This window comes from Lynx rufus, unplaced genomic scaffold (genome assembly GCF_022079265.1).
Source record: "Lynx rufus isolate CCGP_SWC_20201006 ecotype Redwood Valley unplaced genomic scaffold, mLynRuf1.p SCAF_3, whole genome shotgun sequence".
NCBI classification, from domain to species: domain Eukaryota; kingdom Metazoa; phylum Chordata; class Mammalia; order Carnivora; family Felidae; genus Lynx; species Lynx rufus.
Genome location: NW_025814845.1, coordinates 174,307,971 through 174,324,067, shown reverse-complemented (window position 1 = coordinate 174,324,067; position 16,097 = coordinate 174,307,971). Strand labels below are relative to the sequence as shown.

At 41.2% G+C, this 16,097-nt stretch overlaps 1 protein-coding gene across 2 annotated transcripts in view; it reads right to left on the bottom strand.

The window, feature by feature from the left end:
* GSR (glutathione-disulfide reductase) overlaps nt 1-16,097 on the bottom strand; it is a 45,345-nt gene that overhangs the window by 11,226 nt on the left and 18,022 nt on the right. For both annotated transcript variants that reach the window (XM_047090933.1, XM_047090934.1), the window contains 6 exons: nt 15,557-15,645; nt 14,324-14,393; nt 11,841-11,988; nt 8,369-8,423; nt 4,531-4,630; nt 918-1,004 (listed from right to left, as the gene is read on the bottom strand). In XM_047090933.1, coding sequence (XP_046946889.1) covers nt 918-1,004; nt 4,531-4,630; nt 8,369-8,423; nt 11,841-11,988; nt 14,324-14,393; nt 15,557-15,645 — 549 coding nt within the window. The remainder of the gene's footprint in view (nt 1-917; nt 1,005-4,530; nt 4,631-8,368; nt 8,424-11,840; nt 11,989-14,323; nt 14,394-15,556; nt 15,646-16,097) is intronic.

Below are 16,097 nucleotides of genomic sequence, written 5' to 3'. Positions count from 1 at the left end.
TCCAGCTCTTACTGTCAGTACAGAGCTTGCTTGGAATCCTCTGTCCCCTGTGCTCTCTGCCCCTCCCCTGTTCACGTGCTCACTCTCTCTCTCTCTCTCTCAAAAATAAATCCTTAAAAAAATTTAAAAACAAGGTATTTTAAACTGTGCCTCTTAAAAATGGTGATAAAAATTTAAGACACAAATATAAGCACGGTGATTCGCAACTACAGCGTGGAGAGGAAATGGGCTGTAGTAGCATCACTAAGACACTTCCTCACACCCCACAAGTGATATTCTCCTAGATGTTCTTAATCAGAATGAGGAGGTGATAGTTGAGTCAGAGAAGCTGGTGCATTGGTTTAGTAAAGATCCTAAAGGGTGCTGACCCCACTACCAGTTTACTACTTTTACAAATTCATACAGCAAGTCACATTTATTATTTTACTTGATAGGACCATCATCGAGAGGGGGCAGCCATGGGAAAAAATGCTTTTATAAGCCTAATGCTCCAGGAAAATTCTGAAATTTAGTGATTCCCTAAGAAGTAAAGTACTTTATAATTTGATCCATCTGCAAAATTCAAAAGGGTATGCTTTAAAAATAGATTCCATAATATTATTTCCTCAAAATATAAACTCGGAAATTAAGGATGTTCAATAAGGCATTTGAGCACACAAAAAAATGAAGTTTTAGTTCTAACTAAATTCAACTATCAGATTTTTAATCTTTTATACCTTGGCTTCACTAATATATTGAGAAATACAGCTGTGTAAGATAAAGAAAAGAATTGGTAGTACTCTAGAAAGGGAACCACTGATGGGGGTAGACACAGAGTTTGTGTTTATAAAACACTCAGGTGAAGCCGAAAGCAGAACGTGTGATTCACAACATACAGATGACCAAGGGCTATCAGCGTGACCTGGGCTTGGGCATACCTGTGAGTACTTCAGGACCTCTATGCCAGAATTCTCCAGCTCTTCAGTGCAGTTTGAACTGATAATTGAATCAAAATTTCTAAGTACCTGTATACAAACAGAGCCACCAGAGGGATGGGTGGTGGGAAAGGAATAAAATTTGATTAAAGATACGTTACATGATTCAAAGGGGCACCTGCACTCCAATGTTTATAGCAGCACTATAGATAATAGCCAAAGTATGGAAAGAGCCCAAATGTCCATCAACAGATGAATGGATAAAGAAGATGTGGTGTGTATACACACACACACACACACACACACACACACACACACACACGCAATGGAGTAGTGCTTGGCGATCAAAAAGAATGCAATCTTGCCATTTGCACCAACATGGATGGAAGCAGAATATATCATGCTAAGCAAAATAAGTCAGGCAAAGAAAGACAAATATCATATGATCTCACTCCTATGTGGAATTTAAGAAAAAAAAAAAAACAGATGAACATAAGGGAAGGGAAGCAAAAATAATACAAAAACAGAGAAGGAGACAAACCATTAAGAGACTCTTAAATACAGAGAACAAACTGAGGGTTGCTGGAGTGGAGGCGGGTGGGAGGATGGGCTAAAGGAGTGATGGGCATTAAGGAGGACACTTGTTGGGATGAGCACTAGGGTCTTATATATAAGTGATGAATCACTAAATTCTATTCCTGAAATCATTATTACACTGTATATTAACTAACTTGGCTTTAAATTTAAAAAAAAGATATGTTACAAACTTGGGAGCCAAGTATCAGTATCCTCCCTATCTCTTTCTTCATTCACAGCCGTATTGTAAGTAGAGTTTTAATCTATTTTCCTACGTCACCACCAATGCCTGTATTATGTCTGACTTCACCAACTCCAGTTTTACAGTTAAACAGGCAACCTTCAGGCTTCTACTATCTTTGCCATGTCCTTCTCCTCACAAACTTGCTCCTCTTTTCCATAATTATATCTCGGGACCAAAAATTCTCCTTCCTGTTTCAGTATTCCAGGGCAGCTTCCACTCTGATATGATTTAAGGGAGGATCTCTCTAGCAAAATCTCCTATCTAAGCAAAAGAGTCAAGAACATGGCCTTGGAGATTTCTTTGTGATAATCAACATGCAACAAACCCCAGGCAGGGTAAAAATGGGAGGTTTTGGGGCACCTGGGTGGCTCAGTCGATTAAGCATCTGACTTTGGCTCAGGTCCTGATCTCACGGCTCTTGAGTTTGAGCCCCGTGTTGGGCTCTGTGCTGACAGTGCAGAGCCTGCTTAAGATTCTCTCTCTCTCTATCTTCCTCTCACTCGTGCACATGCACATGCACTGTCTGTCTCTCTCAAAATAAATAAACTTAAAAAAAAAAGTGGGAGGTCTTGAGTTATTCGTAGGATAGTTCTAAAACGGAGTTATACCAGGACAGGGAAAAGAGGGAGAATGAGCCTGATGCATTGAGGTTTAGGGAGGGCAGGAAGGCCAAGTACAGATGCAAATGAGCCTATTTTCCAAGTGCAGGAATTATGCACTCTATTGGCAAACTGCTGCAGCTTGTTTCCTTATTCTCCTGGGGGTTAATTATATGACAAGTCTCAAAGCCAAAGAGAAAGTTCCTTCGAGTATATGTTGACCTGGGTTATCAGTTTCCCTTGTCTCCTTCTATTTGCTCAAATAATCAAGAATTAGAACCATAGCATCTGAGTGGTTAGGGATCTGATAAATCCTGTCCTCGAAGCATTAAATGACTTACCCAAGTCACACGCTTGTTAAGGTCAGCTAGATTCTTAGGCCAACACTCTTGCTATTGCCTCAAACCAGGTCTCTGAAAGCTCTAGTACTGTACCAAAATCCAGTTTCCATGATTAATTTAAAAATATAAAGTAACACTTCACCAGGTAAGACACAGAGGCTGCATTTTAGCAGAAAAAAACTGTTGACCCTTGAGCACATGTTTGAACTACATAGGTTCACTTATATGCAGATTTTTTACAGTACAATTACTGTAAATGTATTTTCTCTTAGGATTTTCTTTTTCTTTTCAAGTAAGCTCTATGCCCAATGTGGGGCTTGAACTCATAACCACAAGATCATGAGTCACATGTACTCTACCCACTGAGCCAGCCAGGTGACCTTCTCTTAGGATTTTGTTAGTAACACTTTCTTTTCTCCAGCATACTTTATTCTAAGGATTTGATATATAATACACATACAAGAAGCGCCCAGGTGATTCAGTCAGTTGAGCATCTGACTTTGGCTCAGGTCATGATCTCACTGTCCGTGAGTTCAAGTCCCACATTGGGCTTGCTGCTGTCAGCACAGAGCCTGCTTTGGATCCTCTGTTCACCCCCCCTCTCTGTCCCTCCCCTGCTTGCACTGTCTCTCAAAAATAAAACATTAAAAAAACATATACATAACACATTTATGAAATATGGTAATTGACTATTTATGTTATTGGTAAGGCTTCATGTCAAGGTTAACAGGAGGCTATTAGTTTTTAGGGAGTCAAAAGTTACACTCAGATTTTCCACTGCACAAAGTGTCTGCACCCCTAACCCCCAAGTTGTCCAAGGGTCAACTGTACTGGCCTGGGCTTTCTAAGATCTTAGCTGACTCTCAGTTATGCTAATTAATAGTCACAAAACCTTGCTTGGTCTTAATTTCATCTATCAATGACATTTCAATTAGATGATCTATAAGCTGCCTCTATCATTATTGTCTTTATATTGTGGTAAAAAATACATGACATTAAATTTACCAACTCAACCATTTCTACAGATACAGTTCCGTAGTGTTATGTATTCTCACTTTGTTGTACCACCCGTCTCCCAAACTTTTCTCCTGTCCTTAGACAATTCCCCATTTCTTTCTGCACCTAACCCCTGGCAACCACCATTCTACTTTTTGTTTTTCTGAGCTTGACTACTCTAGATACCTCATGTAAGTGGAAATCACATCAGATACATCTTTTTGTGACTGGTTTATTTTACTTGGCATGATGTCCTCAAAGTTCATCCATGCTATAGCATGTGTCAGAATGTCCTTTTAAGGCTGAAAAATATTTCATTGCACAGATATACACATTTTGGGTATATCTGTCTGTCAATGGACACTTGGGTTGCTTCTACCTCTGGGCTATTGTGAATAATGCTGCCATGAACACAATTGTGCATGTAGGTTTGGTAGGTTTTCTTTTAATACAAAGAAGTTAGCAAATTTTTTTGACTGAGTGTTAATAATCTAACACTACCTCCTGACCATGTGAAACTGATTTCCAGGATAAGAAATTAACCCGACAGTCTGTTCAATTTAACTAATATTTATATTTAAGCCTGCATGTTTCCTTACTAAGGCACCTGATATTATCTAGCACTTCATGAAAAAAATAACAACCAGTTTGATGAAATGAAAATCATTATCATCTACTGGCAGCCGGTAAGGACATGAGGCCCAGTTCAACAGCTCCTTTGTGGTTTCACACAGAACAAACCAACCAACCTCCACATGCTTTGGACCCTAATATTTAATGACAACATAAGAGAATATTTTAAGTGTGGACTTTTAAAAGATTAACATCAAGCAAAGGGAAGGGAAAAGGACAGAATTTACCTTATCATGGCGTATCATCAGCGATGTCTTTGAACCCAGAGCAGAAAGAATCCCAGCTATCTCTACAGCAATGTAACCCGCACCGACAATGACACTGCGACTAAAATGAGATAGAGGGTTAATATTTTTGTAAATAAACTTATTTTGGAATAGTTTTAGATTTACAGGAAACTTGAAAAGATAGCACAGAGACGTCCTGTATACACTCCGCCCAGTTTTTCTACAAGTTAACATCTTGCATAACCATGTATCAATCACCCAAACTAAGAAATTGGCATTGGTACACTGCTATTGACTAAACTCCAGGCTTCATTCAGACTTCACCAGTGTTTCCATTCATTTCCTTTTGCTGCCCCAAGATTCAATCCTGGATACTACATGGCAATTTTACATGGAAAATATCCCTTTGTAGAAGGGAAATAGATTATTAGTTGTTAAAAGTTCTTTAGCCTCATTTCTTCAGAGAGAAAACAAAAAAAAACCTTTGACACTAGAGATGATACCTTATGAGGGACCTTTGCACCTAAAACTAAAACTGGCAACATGCTCACCACAATTCTTCCCTGCTCAGAACTTCTCCTTGATCATTATTCAATTCTACCAATCTTTGCAATAGGTTAAAGGCCAGTTAAAACAAGCCATTTAAGTTGTCAGGTCTGAATTAAAACTAGACTCCCTGCATAAATTTTGGTCTAAGAAGGCATCTTAAACACTAGATAAATGCTGACAGAGGTCAGAATCAGTGGTGGAGAAGGTGATCCTGGGCCTAGAGCAACGAAGGGTACTTCCAAGCTGCAGCCTACAAGGTAAGTGCGGAGTCATCCCATTCAAGGCTGGAGTTCTTGAACACTTTAAGCACAGTCCTCGAACATCATTATAATGCTTGGATAAGAAGTAAACCATCTGGGGTACCTGGGTGGCTCAGTCGGTTAAGCGTCCGACTTTGGCTCAAGTCATGATCTCATGGTTGGTGAGTTCAAGCCCAGTGTTGGGCTCTGGGCTGACAGCTCAGAGCCTGGAGCCTGCCTTGGATTCTGTGTCTCCTTCTCTCTCTGCCCCTTTCCTGCTCACACACACACACACCCACCCACTCTCTCTCTCTCTCTCTCTCTCTCTCTCTAAAAAATAAACATTAAAAAAAAATTTTAAAGACATAGGCCATCTGGGAAGAACAAAGGAAACTCTTCTTTACCACCTTCTAATGGTAAGGTATCCATGTGGTAAGTCTGTGCCATCAGAAGGCTCTGATCTAGATAGAGGATGAAGTGTGAACCCAAATGGTTGCAAGTCAGCTTATCTCACAACCCAGGATTTGACAAGAGAAATGTTTACATAGCCTGGAAACCAATGAACAGTTCTTCTTCAGTGCTACCTCCCTCTTTTCTACTCTACTTGATCTCTTCTCCCTTCTTTGGGTCTTCCCTCCCCTTGTTCTTTCCCTTACCCATTTTTCTTCCCCAAACACTTATTATTACTACTTTGGTTAAGCATTGCACTAGGCGGGGTGGGTAGCAGCTCCCACCCTGGAGGAATTCCTGAGGGGAGACACGTGCCGGCATGTGCCAAAGCACAGAGTCACCAGTTAGTGTGTGCAGGGTCGAGGACTCAGAAAACACTCTGGATTCCTGAAAGATGAGCAGCTCCTACAGGAGTGAGGATATTTCTAAGCAGAGGGGACATATAAGAAACAGGTGTAAACAAGCTGGCTTCTTCAGACAACTGTGACCTCAGTGTTTTGCTCTCAGCTCCCAGAGGAACCTCTCTTCTACCTCTTACCACTTTAGTATCCCCCAGAAATGATCTTATATCCTCCAAGTTCCCAGAGCATGTCTCATCATTTATGGCCCTTGTAATGACTTGGACCACAACATTCCACAGGTCGATGCCCCGGCCTCCATCCAACCATAAGTGCAATGAGGGAGTGCCTGGGTGGTTCAGTTGGTTAAGCATCTGGCTCTTGATTTCAGCTCAGATTATGATCTCACAGTTCATGGGTTCAAGCCACGCGTCAGGTTCTGTGCTGACAGCGTAGAGCCTGCTTGAGATTCTCCTTCTCTCCCTCTGTCAGAATAAATAAACTTAAAAAAAAAAGCCCAATGAGGGCAAAAACTGAATCATACAGCCCATAGCACAGGGTACCTTACCTACAGAATCTGTTCTTTCTTCAATTACTTACTTACCAAATTAACAATGATAAAGGACTCTTACAAAAAGAAGAAAAAAAAATTGTTCATTCAGTTCCTATGTTCCCCGAGTCTTTTGTTTCTAAAATGCATAAATTCATTTATTAAATTTGTATTGTAGCATTAAAAAAATTTTTTTTAATGTTTATTTTTGAGAGAGAGACAGAGTGTGAGGAGGGGAGGGGCAGAGAGAGAGGGAGACACAGAATTTGAAACAGCCTCCAGGCCTGGGCTGTCAGTGCAGAGCCCAACACAGGGCTTGAACTCATGAACCACAAGATCATGACCTGAGCCAAAGTCGTACGCTCAACTGACTGAGCCACCCAGGCACCCCGCTAGCATTTTTTTAAATGTTTATTTATTTTTGAGAGGGAGAACATGAGCAGAGGAGGGACAGAGAAAGAATCCTAAGCAGGCTCCACACTGTCAGGGCAGCACCCAGCATGGGGCTCGATCTCGTGTACCATGAGATTATGACCTGAGCTGAAATCAAGAGTCCAACGCTTAACCAACTGAGCCACCCAGGCACCCCTAAATCATTTATTTAAAAATTTTTAATGGACAAGTATCTATAAAGAAGCTTCTCTGAGGGTGAGTCTAGATTGACTTACATCATCCAAACATGACAAGTCATGACCACATTTATGGGAACATTCTCACATATGTCATCATTCAATCCTAAAACCAAACAGTACAGGGTGGATCGTGAGGGAAGAAAAGCTGTTCTCTAACATAGTTGTATGCCCTGCAGACAGCAAATCTAAAAAGACTGTGCTTTTCTCAAAGCCAGAAGATGGCCTGATCCAAATATCTCAATGGGAGGTTTTCACTGCAGCTATGGAACTGCAGAGAAGCCCTCCTGCCCCTTATTAACTGTGGCTCCAGATCATTAAAGGTAAAGGCATAGACATGGATCATTAGTCACCCTCCACGAAGGCCTTTAGAAAAACACAGGATTAAGACCTCAACTGGACTGGCAGCACCACTGAGGGAGCAGCAGAATTGAGCAATACTGATTCCAGCGTGAGTGCTACTCAGAAGGGGACAAAGGCCAGTCCCTGGGCCAAAAGGGTCCCTCCTCCAGCCCCTACGTGTCCTTGCTTATCAGGAGTGAAAGGAAGCTCCCTCCATCTAGAAAACCTGCAACTGGCAGCTTCTTCAAATTAGAGAAACAATCTTCCTCAGTATATTTTTTTCTCTATGTATCTAAATCCATGACAAATGTATACTAAGGTTTTGGACAAACACACATAAAGGACAAATTCAGAAAACCTATTTTTTTGTGACAGTGACAAAGCCTTCATTCTTGGAGATTCCCTTTGCACTAGCTGCTTTGGAAACCAGAATCAGTTACTTGAGACACATTATCAGTTGATGCTGTATCCAGGTGAAGAAAGAAGATCATTTTAGGACTTTACTATTTATTCTCCAAAACCACCCTATATTTGATTCTGGTCCAAAAAAGTGCAATGAAAGATCCAAGTCGTTCACTGGGGTATTAGTGGATGGGATACCCAAAGTTGTAAAAAGAGAAGTAGGAGAAGACAATTCAAGGAATGCCTGCATTTAATGGTTGGGAAGGGGAGGAAGAAGAAATGTTAGCTAGAGAGACTGAGGAAGAAGGAACACTGAGGTTGGGAAGGAAACCAACTTACCCAGGCAATTCTTCCAGTTGGAAAAATCCATCACTGGTAATTCCTAGGCTGGCACCTATATAGGAAAATGCAATACAGATCACATAGACTGAGCTTCCTCTTGTAAAACGACATCAACGTTTTGTACAGGACCCGGACATTTTCTCAGCCATCACATTCTGTTTCAACAAGTTTTATCCAAGTTTCCACTTGGGAACCTCCCAACCCAGTCTTCCCTGAGTGCACATTTTTGTTCTGTCTAGGAATAAAAAAAAGAGCAGTAACAACCACCTTTAACATTTCTCTGAGGAACTAGGATCTTCTTGGCTGTCATGAATAGACTCTGTCAGCTCTGCTTCGCTCTCCTGCCCCTTGGCTCAGCCTCAACCCTCTTCTCCATTTTTCTTCAAAAGTTTCAACCAACTCTTCCCTCACTGCAGATGACTTCCAAATATCCTAGTTGTGACCTTCTCCCTAAGTTCCAGTCCCATATTTCTAACTGCCCTGCCATATAATTCTACTTTGCCTCAAACTCAGTATGTTTAGAACTAAACCTTATGTTCCAACCGTATCCCTCTCTCAAGTTCACCAGTTCAGTTAAATGGACCACCTTCCACCAATAATCCAGATGAAGTCCTAAGTTGTCAATCTGTGATTCCTTCTCTCAAGGGTCCGCCACAATATCTAATCAGCCTGGGTAGCTCAGTCGGTTAAGTGTCCAATTTTGGCTCAGGTCACGATCTCACGGTTCGTGGGTTTGAGCCCCACGTCAGGCTTGCTGCTGTCAGCACAAGAGCCTGCTTCAGATCCTCTGTCTCTCTCTGTCTCTCTGCCCCTCCCCTGAGCTTTCTCTCTCTCAAAAATAAATATTTAAGGGGCGCCTGGGTGGCGCAGTCGGTTAAGCGTCCAACTTCAGCCAGGTCACGATCTCGCGGTCTGTGAGTTCGAGCCCCGCGTCAGGCTCCGGGCTGATGGCTCGGAGCCTGGAGCCTGTTTCCGATTCTGTGTCTCCCTCTCTCTCTGCCCCTCCCCCGTTCATGCTCTGTCTCTCTCTGTCCCAAAAATAAATAAACATTGAAAAAAAATTAAAAAAAAAAATTTAAGAAAAAAAATAGCACTTTGCTAAATTCAAGGCACCATGATGAAAGGACACATCCTGATTTCAGGTGTGATGAATATGCTTTTTGTAATGTGTCCTGAAATACAGTACCTGACTCTCCCTTCTCAGAGTCTGTTATGCCCGTTCTCTTCTCTGATGCTGGCATGGAACAGTGGCTCAGTTAACTGTCTGCAGAACTGAGCTTTTCCCATATAGGTCAGATGTTAATGCTGGGCTTCGTAACCATGTCTTCACCCCCTGTACATTCTACTGTGACAGCTTCCTAAACTGATCTCCCTCTGCTCTAAGTCACTGTCAGATTAGTTTTCTAAAATTATCACTTAGATCTTGTCACTACCCTATTTATAAGCTAACCATTATTTGACCCAGTTGTCATGAATTATAGATTCCTTCACTTAACTCTGTAAGTCTCCACAATTTGGCCCTGACCCTCTTCCAGTCTCAGCTCAATGAATTTGCCCCCAGAACTTCAGTGCTGGAAAAACTGGTTCCTTCGAAGACATCTTTATTACCCACTGGTTCTTTCGGTCTTCCTCTTCCTCAGCATATACCACTCAGTGTGTGAGCCCCTTTCCTGGTAAGTTGTTTTGCTTTATGCCATCCCTTAGTAATCTGTCCCACCTGTGAACAACCCAAGGCTCACTGTCTAGAAAACACCATCTAGGGGAGCATCTGGGGGGCTCAGTCAGTTAAGTGTCCAACTTGAGCCAGGTCATGATCTCATGGTTCATGAGTTCGAGCCCCTGCATCAGGCTCTGTGCTAACAGCTTGGAATGTGGACCTTGCTTCAGATTCTGTGTCTCCCTCTCTTTTGGCCCCTCCCCTGCTCTCTCTCTCTCAAAAATAAAACTTTGAAAGAAAGAAAGAAAGAAAGAAAGAAAGAAAGAAAGAAAGAAAGAAAGAAAGAAAGAAAGAAAAGAAAAGAAAAGAAAAGAAAAGAAAAGAAAAGAAAAGAAAAAGAACAGGGGTGCTTGGGTGGCGCAGTCGGTTAAGCGTCCGACTTCAGCCAGGTCACGATCTCGCGGTCCGTGAGTTCAAGCCCCGCGTCAGGCTCTGGGCTGATGGCTCAGAGCCTGGAGCCTCTTTCAGATTCTGTGTCTCCCTCTCTCTCTGCCCCTCCCCCGTTCATGCTCTGTCTCTCTCTGTCCCAAAAATAAATAAACGTTGGAAAAAAAAAAAAAAAAGAAAAGAAAAAGAACAAAACTTGGAACATTTACCTTTTATTTCTTTGCATTTGTTTTTATTACAGGCTTTAAATTAATAAATGTATGTATCTTAAAAATCCAAAAAGCACAACAGAGCATCTAGTGAAAAGCAGAAGTCCTTCCCACCCTCAACCTCTAGGACCCTCAGAGAGTCAGCATGACAGGGCTTAGAGTATCCTTCCACAGATATTCCAGTGTGTGTATAGTCTCCCTGCCTTTTCAGAAATTTCAGAAAGACACAAATTGGAGCATACTACACACGCTGTTCCACACCTTGCTTTTTTGACTTATCAATCCTGGAGACTGTTTCATATTAGGATGCTTATGTCCAATCTTCCCAACTAAATTTTAAGGTACTTGAGAACATCATCTTACTGTCTTTTATGGTAGTTGTTCTTGACCTTTTGGGAGTCATGAACCCCCTTTAAAAACCGGTGGCAAGTTTTGGATCCTCTCCCCAGAGAGAATAAAACACATAAATGCACATACGCTCAAAATTTCCCATATAAATTCAGATTGGTCACGAGTCTTCTGAAGCCAATCTAGGGAGAATACAGAATATGTATAAGCTATGATCACCACCCAGAAAGACCTTATAATCTAGTTGGGGAGAAAGACATGAACAATGTTTCTTATGTCAGAATAAGGCAGTATGTTCATGGCTCATCCCTGTGTGCACAAAATGCAAGAGCAAATATGACTACCTGAAAATACTACTTTAATTCTAGAATTCTCTGTGTAAGAAAACTGCACACAGAGGCTTAATAGGTAATTAAGTTTCATCCCTACAAGATTTCACTCCCTTGAACAAGAGAGTAACTCAAGACCTGTCTTGTAAATAACAATCCACGTGACAAATTCAGGCAGATGACAATCTCTGCCATGCTGAGAAGGAAAGGAAGAGACTCTTTGCTGATTTTTCTTCCTGTGTTACTTGTAGTATGTATGCATTTGGAGCTGGAAGAAATATCTTTCTTCACCCCATCACGAGCTACCACTTACCCCAATTACATCTAGGTTCTGCAGAGACTTTCTCTCATGGCTGTGTGGCCTTGTCCAAGAGAAAGAACTGGTATAGGCAGATCCCCTGGCATGGCTTGTAAGGTTGAAGACAACAGTAAACTCCTCTTGACTCTTACCAACAAGCATTTGCCTTCAGAAGACTCACCAGGGATCTCGCTCTCCTGAGGACGAGAGGGCACGCCACCAGTGGCAATCAGGATGTGAGGAGCAGTGTATTTGTTCCCACTGACTTCTACTGTGGGCTTGGGATCACTTGTGAATGCTGCATGGCCATGGATGATTTCTATATGGGACTGGAAAAGGAACCGTGACATCGACATTAGCCTGTTCTCAACATAAAAAGACCTGTGGCAACTTATCAGCTCTTTCCATTTCTCTACAGAGGATTTGGATTTTACATTTACCAATACCAAGACAGCTCTCTAATGTTTTAAGTTTCTGCAGAACTTCTGTTAATTGATACTTAGGTAAGGGGGTTGCCAGTTGATTGCTGGAAGTGTACCTTAAGAAGATGCTATCTCGGGCCAAAATCCAGAGACTGAAAAATAAAAACATGTGCAAATCACCTCCACAAGGAAAAACGCTACATCCTTGTCCCCGGGGATTGAGGGAGAAGGTCTTCCTCACTTGCAATGAAATCACACTGAAGAATGGCATGTCTGGAGGAGGGACAGAAGGCTGAGAAAGACAAAGGATAAAGGTGAAGGGAGTAGAGGCAAAAGAGGGATATTTTGGCCAAGGGAGGAAAATGCAGTGCTTCTGTTTTCCTAAACAAAATGGAAGAATACCAGAAACATGACAATGAAGTTTGATGCTAGAGATGTTGAGAATGCAGACTCTGGCATCCTCTGAGCCAGGGCCTCCATCTAGGGACTGCTGGCAAGCTTCTGAAGCCATGATACGTGCATTGGCAAGCAAATGTGCGCAACCTACCAGGATAATGGAATCGTGGAAGCCTGATCACAAAAGAGCATGTTTTAACATTTTGGAACATGCTTGGTTCTGAATTAAGTTATTTCCTCCTTTCCAAACAGCCCTTCAGGCCTGTTTTATAGATGCCCTGCTTTAGCCAAGCTGACTTGAGATCAATGCCAGAAGCCACAAGAGAAACCTTCCTTCAGAAGACAAAAAGGGTATGGGTCAACCCGCAATAACAATCATCTGGGGGAGGAAGTGATACAATGTTTATTTTCATTTCCTAAGATATTTGACAGAAGGTTTCCTTTCCTCTTCAGAATTTCTGCATCAACTGTAATTCCTTTCCCATAAGGTCACACATAGTTAAGTTCTACAACACCAAGATTTGTTTTGTTTTGTTTTTTGCTGTTTTCTGAGTGATTTTCCTGTCTCTTCTGCAAAAGTATTTTAGCTTGCTCCATTTAAAAAAAAAAAATTGATGTGGATGTTTTAGTATAGTGAGTGGTACCTCTACGCTCATGTCTAACAGCCTTAAAATCTCTTGTCACCAGTGTAGAGGGCACTGAAGGCCCCAAATATTTCTCCCTTGAATTGGGGAGTAAGGTCAGAAAATATCACCCTCCAAAAAATAAACCTAATGAATAAGAATTGACATAAAAATATATGGAGGTTAGCTATCTATAGAAGTAACTCATCCTAAAAATTGATTTATAAACATGCTGCCATGGGACTATGGTGGCCCAAGTATCACTAAGAATCTACAGATTTAAATATAATCCAAGCTGTGTAGAAATCTTAGAAACTGCAAAGTGAAACTGCAAAGGCAAACGAAGGGTGGTGGGAAATATGCGGTCAAGAAAAAGCACAGCTGGAAGGTGCACCATTTATCAATGCCACCAGCAGTCCCGAGTTGAAGAAGTACGACACCTAAGCACTAAAGCAGAAAAAGCCTCAGACTAGCAAAGGACCATATAGATTTGCTAAAGGCAAACACACCCTTGCCCGGTGTTCTTAGGCAAAGTAATCAGACTTCATTCACAGAAGCAACTGTCTGAACCATAATTTGGTCTCTTGAGCAGATCTAGCCACCAAGGACGAGGTTGCTGTGAACAAATGAACGACAGCTTTCCAGCCAGACGGTACTTCTGATTTTAATGAATTAACTAGCATATTGTTGTGTACATCAGTCTCTTGTGTTTTTGGTTTCTGGAACTAACTGGAGGGCCAGACCTACTCAAGGTACAGCCATGCTGTGACACCTGGTCCACCAATCATAGCATGCACTGCCCGCTCTGTAGAAAAAAGACTGGCCAGGGGTGCCTGGGTGGCTCAGTCAGTTAAGTGTCCAACTCTTGATTTCAGTTCAGGTCATGATTTCACAGTTTTGTGGGTTCAAGCCCCGCATTGCTTGACATGTTGACTACACGGAGCCTGCCTAGGATTCTCTGTCTCTGTCTCTTTCTCTGCTCCTTCCCCACTTGCACTCAGTCTCTCTCAAAATAAATAAATTTAAAAAAAAAAAGAAAAAAGAAAAAAGACTGGCTTACTGAGACATACACTTCTGTTCTGGCAGGTCAACCTAAAATCATTAATTGCAAAAGAAATAAAAGAAACAAGAGATATGTGCGAAGGTTGTGTTTTTGTCTGGTCAGATTAGTAGCATACTCCAACAAAGAATAGCTCCTTCTTCAGAGTTCCCAGCACACTCACCTTGGTTAGGTTATTTTGATAGATGGTGTTCAGGCGGCTCACATAGGCATCACGCTTTTCCTTTATAACACTGTAATGAAACTTAAGTCAGTACTGAGAAACAAAATTCTCTTCTTTCAGTTAGTCAGTAGGGCACCTGTCCCTGAACGCCCCTATCAGCAGAGAATGACACACACACAGAAGAGTCAATAAGCACCCCATGAGTGAGTATCTCTGAAGGCAGTCACCCCTTTCCCCTGCCAAACGCAGAGAACCCTCATTCTACTCCAAGGAGAACGTTCGGTAGGCACCCACAATATGTAAATGTCTTTCTGCAAAGAAGATAAGGACAGCTGCTTTGGCACAGTGCCTAAGTACTTGGTGGCCACTCAATAAATATTTGTTGAATAAATGAATGATTTTGCTAAAATTCTGAAAATTGGATGGCTTCTACATGTTTATGGCAGTTCCTTAAAAAGTTAAACACAGAATTGCCATTTGACCCAGCAATTTCATTTCTAGGTACAGACCTAAAAGAAATGAAACCAGGGATTTGTAGGTCAAGCATTATTCACAGTAGATAAAAGGTGAAAACAACCTAGAAGTCCCCTGAAGGATGAATGAATAGACAAAATGTGGTATGCACACAAGGGACTAGTATGCAGCCTTAAAAAGGAATGAAACTCTGAAACATGTCACAACATGCATGAATTCTGAAAACGTTATGCTAAGTGAAATAAGCCAGGGGTAAAAGAACAAATATCATACAAAGTACCTAAAACAGGCAAATTCAGAGAGACAGAAAGTACACGAGTGATCCCAGGGGCTGGGGGGAGGAGCTGAGGAGGTATTGTTCAATGAACACGTTGTTTCTGTTCTGGATGGTGGAAAAGTTCTCAAAATGGATGGTGGTGATAGCTGTACAACACTATGAATATAACTTAATGGCCCTGTACTGACAACTTAAAAATAGCTAAAATGGACTTTGTGTATTTGAAAACCATTTTATTGAGGTACGACTGACATACAAAAAACTACATATTTCCTGTATATAACTTGGTGAGTTTAGAGATAAGTATATATCTCTAAAACCATCATCACAATTAAGGCCACAAATATAGCCATCACCTCCAAAAGCTTATGTTATATATACTTTACCACAGGAACATCCTCCCAAAAAAGTTTATGGCTCATTTAATTATGAAAGAAAAATATTAATATTGGTAAACAGAACCTCTAAGCATTAACACTTACCGCCAATTGAATTTACTCTCACAACTTTGAAAGCCATAATCAACATGATCGTGCATGAATTCAGAATGGACAGCCGTGTTCCACATTACCTGTAAAAAAAAAAAAAAAAATCCCGCAACAACAGTAGTGCATGAATCCTGAGGAAAAAAAGAAATCATGCACAAAAGGTAACCACATAAAAGCAGATAAAAATACTGAATTTTAAAATAAAAACAAAAGTAAACATTTTAAAAGAGAAAGTTCAGAAATATGACCAGACAGGTTTTATAGGGAGGCTACTGAAATGTTGGGGGATATTACTTCTATTAACTCCCTATTTTATAAACTCTATAAAAGCAGGATGTTATAAGACTCACAGTCCTTCCAGTAAAATTTATTACTGCTTACACCCTCTTTTTAACTTTCAGACTTCCTGAAGCCCTGTCTTTTGTGATTGGTGCTAGGAAACTGAATTGCATCTGTAGCTTTAAAGTAATTTAGAAGATGCTCTGAGATAAAGATGAGGACTGAAAACCTTAAGAGAATAAATCCCTATCACATA